The sequence below is a fragment of the Cyanistes caeruleus genome, chromosome Z (genome assembly GCF_971803275.1).
Source record: "Cyanistes caeruleus chromosome Z, bCyaCae1.hap1.1, whole genome shotgun sequence".
NCBI classification, from domain to species: domain Eukaryota; kingdom Metazoa; phylum Chordata; class Aves; order Passeriformes; family Paridae; genus Cyanistes; species Cyanistes caeruleus.
In genome coordinates this window covers 40,212,923-40,223,420 of record NC_141732.1, presented here as the reverse complement: position 1 = coordinate 40,223,420, position 10,498 = coordinate 40,212,923, and the positions used below count along the sequence as shown (strand labels likewise).

The following is a 10,498-nucleotide window of genomic DNA, read 5'->3' as shown; positions in this document are numbered from 1 at the left end:
GAGGCGGTGAGCTCCAAGGCGAGCTGACGGGGCCCGGCGCACGCGATTACTGCTTAAATTTATTGGAAGTTCGACATCTTCGGGCTGCACTTACGTCCCCTGAACCCCGACTTGGCGCTCAGAGGAGCGGGGGAAAGGGGCCGCGCCTCCGGGGCCGCGCTGGGCGGGCCCGGGCGGTGGCGGGCCCGTGGGAGGTGTCGGTGTGCCGGTGTGCCGCTGGGGCAGGGGAGCGCGCCCGGGGGGGAGCGCGCCCGGGGGGGAGCGCGCCCGGGGGGGAGCGCGCCCGGGGGGAGCGCGCCCGGTCTCGCAGCCGCCGCGGTGCCCGTCGCGGGTCCGGCCGTGCCAGCATGGTGGATGTGTTCAGCGGGCGGCTCCTGGTCAGCAAGGATGGCCGCAGCGTGGACCCCGAGGAGGCCTTGCAGAACAAGGTCGTGGGCTTGTATTTCTCCGCCGGCTGGTGCTCGCCGTGCCGCGACTTCACCCCCGTCCTCTGCGACTTTTACACGGAGCTGCTGGAGGAGACGGAGCCCCCCGCCCCCTTCGAGGTCGTCTTCATCTCCTCCGACCACAGCGCCGAGGAGATGGTGGGCTACATGCGCGCCATGCACGGGGACTGGCTGGCCCTGCCCTTCCACGACCCCTACAAGCAGTGAGTACCCAGCGCGGCGCGGAGCCCCTGCCCCGAGGGCCGGGAGAGGGAGGGCGGGCACCTGGAGAGCCCTGACAGGGAAGTACGTCCCTGGAACTCCTCGGAACCTCCAGCTCTGCCCCGTTATCCCGCGGCTGCCTTCCTGCTGAAGTCGCTGGAGCCCAGGCTGGAGCGTCTCCCGGCCGCGCCCCCGCCCCGAGCCGCGGCTGCCGCTGGCTGTCACACACGGACACAGCCTGCTCGCTGGGCTTTAGCCCATGCGTAAAGGACGCTTTTCTTTCTAAAGTGCGGTTTTGCGCACTTCTTTTGGCAGCTAAAGGATCTTTGAACAAGAGTTAGTAAAGACCCCGTGTGTGAAAGACACGAGTGAGGTAAAAAGAAATGAACGGCAGGGGAGGATGCGGGGATTGCTTTTCAGCACGGCGCTAGTTGTTCCTAAGGTTGGTCTGCATTGTGTAGGTCAGCGCTCCGGGAAAAGCAAATGAAGAATCAGCAAAACTTATATCTGAACTACCTGAAGCAGAGCAGAGCAAACTGTGGAGGATTTCATACAGACACGGTATCAGCTGGAGTTTAGCGGTGGCACACTGCACCTGGTAACTGAGGCGTAAAATTCCTGTGCTGTTCAGTCTCCAAAGGGACATTCCTGTAGGTAGCTTGCTTATGAAAACACCAAAAGGAAAGGACATGACTGTGCATAAGCAACGGAGTGTTTTGATGACCTAAGTCAAGAGTGGAGGCTCATTTGGATGACTTTCAGAAATCTGATTTAGCTACTATAAGTATAGACTGGGATTAGAGGAGCACAAGTAAGATGCTCAAGGTTACTGAAATGCCCGTAACTCGAGACTCAAAGTACATGTAAAATCTGATAAAGGGATTTTTTTTCCCCCCCCACTCTTTAAATGAGTAGATTGTGAAATTTTTTTTCCAGGTGGTGTCAAAGCCAAGAAGGTAATATGACTTTTAAAAGTAGTTTGGGTAATAAAACTTGCAGCCAAATTAATTCTTCTAGTAAATAACTCTTTCCTAGTGCTAGAAGAAAGCTTATAGCTTTCATTTTAATTCTAAATCCATCCTAGTGTGCTGCTTGGTGTGTAACACCCCTGCTACTCACTCAAGAGGGAACATGATTGCTAATCTTGCTTTTTCAGTGCAGTTTGACAAACTCAAGAGCAAATTACTTGAAGCCAGGAACTATTTCATCCTTTCTTGGCTCATTCCCGGATGCCAACTGCCAATTGATGTTAGGTCTTTTTAATGCTAGGTCCCACTGGCTTAAATATTGTTTTCAATAGTTCTCCACAAGAACTTCTTCACAGGCAGTAATTGTATTTGATCTCTACTAATCATAATAGAATGCAGGCAAGTTTCCTGATAGAAAGGTAGCACTTGAAGCCCCTGTGCCCAGCAAGCTGTTCAGCACGGCCCATGGGAATGCGCTTACAGCTTCATCCTCTGTGGATTAGAGATCTATTTCTGACAGCTCCTGCTCAAGTCATGCAGAGTGGAAGCAAAGAGAGAGTTTAATTGGCTTTTCTGTGGAATCCTGTGATGTCCTTCACAGTTCCATAGAGAAGCATGGCTTGTCCTGCCAGATGACTGTGAGTTCTCAGTGGCTTACAGAAGAAAAAAGTGCAGAGGGATATGAACAAGCAATGTTTTTGAAGTTGCATATAACAATAAAGGACCATGTGGAGCTGTTCAAGGTGCTTGGGTTGGATTAACTGGTAGTTTGGTGTCAGGGGTAGTGGTGAATCATTGCAGACTAAGAGCAGATGTGTATTCAATAAACCAAACTATAATTCTGGCTAGATACTAGTTCTAATTAAGAATATAATTTTAAAAATTGTTAAGATAAAAATATTATTATTTTAAAATATATTAATATTTTTAAAGTTTAATTGCAATTATTGAATTGGTTATTGTTTTTTTGACTGTGTAAAGAAGGCATTTAGTATCTTCAGTGAGGTTAAAATATCCTAGCTGGTTGCTTCAGTGTTTAAGATAGATAATTGTAGAATAGACTGATGTTTCTTCTAGATGCAACAGATCCAATTTTAAGTATGACATCTAAAATACTTTTCAACAACAGAAGCATGGAGTTTCTTGATGATGAATTTTGTCTCAGGAAATAGCCAGCATTCCTACTTGCAGTGTGTGAAGCCTAGCACTACAGTGTCAAGCCTACCTTCAGAGAAGCAAAACACTGAATTCAAAGCAGGATCTCCAAACTCTTCCATGCTGTCAGTCCTGACTATCCTCCCAGAAGTGGGACTGCACATTTGCTGCTTCATGTGGTCTGTGGCATGACTAATAGGAAATACTGTTCCTGATGCTTTTACTGCCTTCAAGTTAATGTACTTTTTTTTTTTTTTGCCTGAGGCACAGGATTTTGATTCTTGAAGTGGGGTGTGAAGACAGTCCAGTAGGAAGTGAGCACTTGGAAGAGAAAGAGAGTAGTAGAGGGGAAAAGCAGGTGTAGGACAGAACATGTCAACAACAAATGCTGTTAAATAGGATTGATGTTTTGATAATGGTACACAAAGACATACTGCTGTGCTTGTACTGAACTCTGCAGTGAAAGGCGTCATTTTTTGTGAGGGTGCCTAGTGTGTACAATGGTTCTTGCAGGCTTCCAGGTAGGCGGGTATTTACTGAGTTGGCCCGTACAGCTCAGTAAAAATTAGAATCATAAAGAATGCCATAAAAGGAAAATGACAAGGTTGTATGTGCATTTTTTATTAGGAAGTTTTACGTATGAGGGTGGATTGGCACCTGCAGAAATACTGGGGAGGATGGGGTGTTAAAAATACAAAGGTAGAATAATGTTAAGTATCTGAACAGTTAGACTTTTTAGACTGCTCTTTCAAAATCTCAGCAGCCACTTTAAAATTGAATCCCAAGCATGTGACGTGCATGCTTATGACTAAGATTTAACAATGCAGAAATTTCACAGCTAAAAGAAAATACTTACAGCTTTGTGTGACAGGGAATACTGCTAGAAGCAGATGAGCAAGGTGCCCATCACTTTCATGTGACAGCACTTCCAAGTGAAAGCTGTTTTAATTCAAGTGTTGTCAGATATCACATTACACATCTGTATAAAATTTACCATTTGTGTTCCCAAGACTATATTATATCTGACCAGTGTTGTCTACATGTCAAGAACCCTCTTGCATGTAGATCTTAAACCCTTATACAAACATACTCACCTGTGTTGTGACTCAGCCTGCATAGGCAGTCAGGCCCCAGAGAGCTGCTGGGTCACTCCCTGCCCCCATGGGATGGGGGACAGAATGTGAAGGGTGAAAGTGAGAAAACTTAGGAGTTGAGATAAAGACAGTTTAATAGATAAAGCAAAAGTGAAGATACACAGGCAAAGCAAGATATGGAATTAATTCACTACTTCCCATTCACGGGCAGATATTTAACAGTTTCCAGCACAGGGAAGCCTCATCCTGTAATGATTGCATGGGAAGATAAATCTCCTGGCTCTGAATGTTGGTCCCCTCCCCCTTCTTCCATCAGCTTTTACAGCTGATCATAGGTTTACATGGTATGGAACATCCTTTGGTCATCTGAGATCAGCTGTGCCTCCTCACAGATTCTTGTGCACCACCAGCCTACTCACTGGCACGGTAGCATGAGAAACCAGGAAAGGCCCTGGTGCTGTATAACCATTGCTCAGCAATAGCCAGAACACTGGTGAGTTATCAGTGCTGTTTTGGTACTCACCATGTGAGCTGCTGTGAAGAAAATTAGCTCCCATCCAATGTCAATATTATCTAGAAATACAAAATCTGTGCTCTCAGAAACTTTCATCCAGCCTTCTCATAAGAATCAAGAAATCTAACATTGGCTATGACTTCCAGTTTGCCTCAGTCTTAATGTCATAGGTTTTTATTTCTATTTATGGTTTAATGATACCGTGAGTTGCCATTGGAGTTAGTCCCATGGCAATATGTGTTTGTGCAGTGATGGGATTTGAGGTCCCTGTTGGAGACAATGATCTTAATACGTTTTAGAAGTCATTTTTGCAAGCACAGGTACACAGTAATTAAGAAGCATTGTCTACAGAACTCTTTCTGAGGCTTCTTCAGGCCCATCCATCTTGCAAGTTGCACACAAATGTAAGCAAAATCTCTGCGTACTTCAGTCTGGTTTGATGCAGCCCTAAGGCTGTCTGATCCAGATTCCATGCTGGGATGGATACATGCATTCCCTTAGGAAAGTAAAGTGTAAGATTTAAGTATAAGTCTCCATACCAAATGACCTTCCATCTCCTAGTGCTCTGTCTCTGATTGCTACAATTGTGTTTTCCATCCACCGAACCAATAAGAAGTGTCTTCCACCCATCTCGTTTGTCATTCAGGTGGCATGAGGTGATAGTAATTTCACATGGCTTCGATGCACACTTGCTTTGGAATGTGTTTTTTTCACCTGTTTTGGCAGATTTCAGAAGGGTCTGTAGGGACTTTTGGTTGATTGCTTGTATGTCACAATTTGCTGTGACAAAAGTGAAGTGTGAGAAAGCAAACCTGGTCCATACCTATTATTGCTGCTTCCGTAGTGTTCCCTGCATTATTGCTCAGCCAATGTAACAGTAGTGAAGTAACCTTAACCTATTGATTTTTCTCAAGGAAAAATACAGAAGGGAAGGCACGTTTCAGGAATGCCCTATCTGGCTCAGTATTGCACTTAAGTCTTATTTTTCGGTATATTTTCTTTTCTTCCCTGAGGAATTATCCCTGAGAATGTCTATAGATCAGTGTCAAGTATTTTTAAACAATGTCCACGTTTCTTTTCTACTCAGATTTATTTGGCATTTGAACCTCATACAGAAAATGCTCTTGCTTGTGGTGGTGGCACTCAGGCAGCGAAATTTCCATTTAGTAATTTAAGTATGTTTTGAGAGAGATGTTGCTAGTGTTCTGGAATTTGGATATTTTGTTACTGCTTGTTTTTTGTCAGTCCTCCGGTTCTTCTAAAGGTGCAGAGGAGGAGTTGAAAATTTTTCTTTGGCAATGCAGATAGGTGGCTCTTATTCCAAATATTTTGATTGCTCACTTTTCTGTTTGTAGAAGTTCTGTTTCACTGAGGGAATTAAAGGAACATCTTCAATCTCGTCCATTTACACAAAATGGTGTAATAGTTTAATGGTGATTGCAGGAAGTGGCACTGTGGCACGCTTGAGTGCATTTGTAGGGGAATGAATATCAAATGCTAAGTGAGACCCTTCTCCTGTCCTGTCAAAAGGGCCCAGAATGACATCTGGTTTGGGCTAGTAAAACAGGGTGGAAGAGTATGTCAAACTTTGCTTCTATGGACATCTTTTACATCTCCAAGAGCCTCTGCTCCTGTGGAAACTGCAGGTAGCAGTGATGAGCATTTACAGGAAGGATCCTGCAGATCTCTGAACTCTAAGAGCTTGATATCACTGTGTAGGCTTCCAACTGCAGCCTTGTTCATCCCCTAACTCTACCCAGTGCTCTGCCTCTGGGCTGAGGAAGCCCAGGCACTCATCACTTCTCTCCCACGTGTTCTGGACAGAGCAGCCATCTTAAGAGACCAGGAGTTTTTGTAAAATGCTCCTAATGGTGTGTTTTATTCTCAATTTTTTTCCCCTCAGTGATCTGAAGAAGAAATACAACATAACAGCAATTCCTAAACTGGTGATTGTGAAACAAACTGGAGAAGTCATTACTGACAAGGGAAGAAAACAGATCAGAGACAAGGGGCTATCCTGTTTCCGGAACTGGCTTGAGGGTGCAGACATCTTTCAGAATTTTTCTAACTAAAATGCTGGCAAATGAAAGCAAGAAAACATTGTGGAAAACTTGGTAGAGCTCTGAAAAGACTCTTGCTTTGTTCAGAATGAGAAGGGTAAGGCTTATTTATTTATCATTGCTTGTAAACAAATTTTGGGTTTGGCTTGAAGACCAGTTATTCCAGTGTCATAAAATGCAATTATTGTTATATTTGTATTGTTCTGTCTATGGTATTTGGTATGAACCACAAATAGTAATGAAGAACTTCAGAAGAATAGGCTGTTTGGACAGTAATAATAGAAACTTGTGAAATCTATGCAAATACTTACTTTGCAAAGTCAACACAGTAAAAATAAATGCAAAAAACCTATTTATCGATGACTTTTTTTTTCCCCAGATGATTAGTACGTTTTATTGAGAAAATCAAACTATTTGCTTTAATAAATTACTGTTTATGAAATATGTCTCATGTATTTCCTTATCTACCTTAACAAGAATAATCAGAAAATGTAATGACTTTAAAATACAACACAGTTGTTTGTCAGTACTGAAGAAATATTCTACTTTATTTTACTTTTATAGGATTTGTTTATATTTATTTATAGTTCTGCTCCTTATCCCTGGATTTTAAAACTTGTCCCTATAAGCTAAGTGTAGGATTGGAACTACATGGTCTTTAAGGTCCTTTCTAACACAAGCCATTCTGTGGTTCTGTGATATTAGCTCCCAAGTTAACATCAGGTCAAGTTAAGAAGAAACTGTTTTCTATCTTTTCTTTTGCCAAAGTATGTAGAAGCAAACATTATAAAAAATTATACCAGGTCTCTCTGATGAGTGCTCATGTTGGATCTAAAGCACAGCTTGATTTGCTGTCTCTTCATGGTTGAGGCCCCAGCCCACACATCCATGCAATTAATGAGCCAAAAAAGCCCACTTCCCGTGCAAGCCAAGTGTTTGTTGGTTACAATTTAAAGACTTTAACAGAGTCATTATTGTTTCAAGTGCAAGCACTTCGTTACTAACACTTGAAGTCTGGTTAACTCAGTTTGGAGCAAGAGAGCCTGTGTCCATCAATTGTAGCACTCCTGTTGCGTGTGGTGTCCCCAGAAGCTTTGTGACCCCCAAGGGGTCACAGTCCTTTAACTGCACCCTGAATTCTGACTTCCTGTCTGTCCCCTGGGCTGTGTGTGTAGGTGTAGAGGCATTTCAGAGCACCCAGGAGTGCTCATACAGACAATTCTTGGCATGGCTCTGCTGGAAGGGTTACCTCTTCAGCCTTGCTTTGCTGATTGTCCCATCTGCAGGCATTGGCTTACTGACCCCCTCCACAGCTGCCTCCCTTGCCTTGCCGTGAGAAAACTTAACCAAGAGGGTCCAAAATTTAATGTGTGTGAATAATTGCATCATTTAATAATAAACCTGCGTAATTTTCTTGTAACAGAGGGAAAAAGAATTCTCTGAAGAGTGGGAATGTAAAAAGTCACATGCACTTCACAGTAGATAAGAAGAAAGTTCTCCAGAGAAACTGATTTTGGAATGAAAAAAGATAACTCTAGAAAATGTTCAGCACAGAGTTATGAGTTCTGAGCACCTTTTAGCCATTTTTAAAATTCCATCTGGGTATATACCAAAGATAATTTCTAATTCTTGCCATCTCACTGTATAAATAGTATTTATGTTCTTTCCGAATAAATGCTAATCTCTTTAGTGAATTTTTTGTGCGAGATGCAAGCACTGCCTGCTGTTCTGAGACCACCTAATGGCAGATAATTTTCAAATATAAGACGAGAAAAAAATTAATAGAAGCTCTTCCAAAAGTTTTAAGATGGGTTACCTGAATGTGGAATAATTTATATATCAAAAGTATCCACTGCAACCTTTTATCAGGTATCAGGAATTACTTCAGCCAAGATATCTTGGTTCATTGCTTGTCTATATGTACATATATGAAAGAACTCAGTATTTTACAACAGAGATTGACTTAGGCCCTTTGGATAATTGAAACCAATTAAGTAACATAGGTTCCAAGTAAAATTCAGCTAGGAATTCATAATGATGAAATAAATATATATATATATACTGTACAAAAAGCTTGGTGTGACTTCAGTAAGGAGTGTTGGTTTTGCACATCAGTGTTTGGAATATCAGAAAACTGTTTTCCTTGTCAGTGCTAAAATAATCCATGTTTGACCTAGATGAAGTACAGAGTAGTGGAAAACATTTTCTTATTAGCAATATTTTGTGAAATTAGAGAAGCAAATCAGTGGGTCACCTGTAAGGCTTATTATTACTTGGAATGTGCTCTTTAGAGATGGAACTTTATAGTTCCATATACATATATATATATAGTTTATATACTCATCTTAGAATGTACAGAATTGTCCCTTTAACTTTCTTAAATTATTTTTCAGTTCACTGATGACTTTCTACCCTGTATTTTTAGTCACAGTCACTTTGAATATTAGTGAATACTGGTACTTTTTCAGGGCAGTGGGGAAGAAAACCTCATTTTTTAAATACAACAATAGACAGTAGCATAGTGATACTGGTTGATGCTGCACCTTCTTAGAGGGGTCAAATAAAAACCAAGTAAAGTTAAGAGGAGGAACATTCTTCCTCATTCCACTGGACAAGATATTGCCCATTATTAGTAAATTACTTATAGATCAATATATGCTAAGATTGCATAAGAACCGATGGTGCTGAGTTTGTTGTAGATGTTATGGACTATTACATTACTATGAAAAATGGCAAGGATTGTAAGTTGATACTTTGTGAATTAATAAATAGCCTGGATCTTGCAGAGACTTGCTGCAGGTGAGTGCTGCAGGCTGTCTTGTGACTCTTTTATTTTAGGAAGGAGAAAAGAAGGCTGGTGGCAGATTCAGACATGAAATAAACATCAAAAAGGCAATGAACATCTCTCTCTTTGTTAATCTTTCATTCCTTTACCCTGCTACCCAAAGAGCATTCCTTCTTCCTCCTCCAGAGCTGCTGTTGTCAAACTTTATTAGTATTATGATGTATTTAAATATATATGTGCATAAAAATGGAGGGGTGGGGACGGTATTTAATCTTTGTTTATTCACCTAAACTCTTCAATCATGAGACTTTGGGCTGAAGAAAATCATTTAAAGTAGGTACTTAGAAATTCCTTGAAATGCTGTAATGATATCTTGATATGTATTTTTAATACTAACTTAATCTTTCACTTTTCTTCTCAGCTGAGAGTACATACAAAATCTCAGTAGCTCTTCCTGCAGTATGAGTTAAATCTAGACTGCAAACAGGTGTTCTGCAGGACAAAAGTAGTAGTTGGTACTTTTCATTTCATTTCCACCCTGTGCACAACCTGGTTTTGCCTTTTGTACAGCTGAGTTTTCTGTTCAGACCGGACACCATTAACTGTCATGTGTTCTCTCTGCAGGCAATATTCATAAAAGGAAATTTTTTCCTAAAGCATTTTTTTTCTGTCAGTTTCTGTGAGGTTGGTCATATAAATGACCAAAACCAAACAGAAACACCTTCTACCTCCTCAATGTCATTTAAATTTCTCTAGTAGATGAGGTTCAATGATCAATCTCCTGACCTTCAGATATTATATATTATCCTATACCCTCAGTTAATGCTGTGAAAATGATTCTGGGTGAAGAAGTTGTTATGTTATGTTTCTATCCAAGAAAACACTGCATTTAAGCATAGCAGTACAGCCCCAAAGAAATACTTCAAAGAGAAGCTGAGGTAACTTGGCACAGGGGTGTTCTTAAGTAGACTCTTCTCTGGGCAGAAACTGAGATGGGAGCCCTAAAAATTCAAACAGATAAATAAAACTTGTAGGCAGGTTGTAAATAGATACAAGCACTGTCCTGGAAATGTTTGTACTAGCTGTTCCAGTAACTCTGCCTACTTGGATTTGTAGGACATTGACAAATCAATAGATTCTTAGAACACTAAACAACCATTTTGCATAAGCAGTAGCCAAATCTCCCTGACCCTTCTTTGTACAAAGAACCTTAAATGCATGCACAGGGCATCAAAGGACATACTTTTCAGAGATTACAGTTTTCCCAAGTATAAC

At 41.6% G+C, this 10,498-nt stretch overlaps 1 protein-coding gene across 1 annotated transcript; it reads left to right on the top strand.

Annotated features, from left to right (window-relative positions):
- The first annotated feature begins 327 nt into the window (after positions 1-327).
- NXNL2 (nucleoredoxin like 2) lies at positions 328-6,790 on the top strand. The gene is made up of 2 exons (XM_086868075.1): positions 328-649; positions 6,282-6,790. Exons 1-2 carry the CDS (start codon positions 348-350, stop codon positions 6,448-6,450), a joined length of 471 nt encoding a protein of 156 aa, XP_086724201.1. The 5' UTR covers positions 328-347; the 3' UTR covers positions 6,451-6,790.
- Positions 6,791-10,498: the final 3,708 nt, after the last annotated feature.

What these genes read in the sequence shown, in the direction of transcription:
- NXNL2 (XM_086868075.1), top strand. Translation starts at nt 348, where the DNA reads ATGGTGGATGTGTTCAGCGGGCGGCTCCTGGTCAGCAAGGATGGCCGC. An exon ending in TTCCACGACCCCTACAAGCA is followed by an intron (nt 650 to 6,281) that starts GTGAGTACCCAG and finishes TTTTCCCCTCAG; the next exon opens with TGATCTGAAGAAGAAATACA.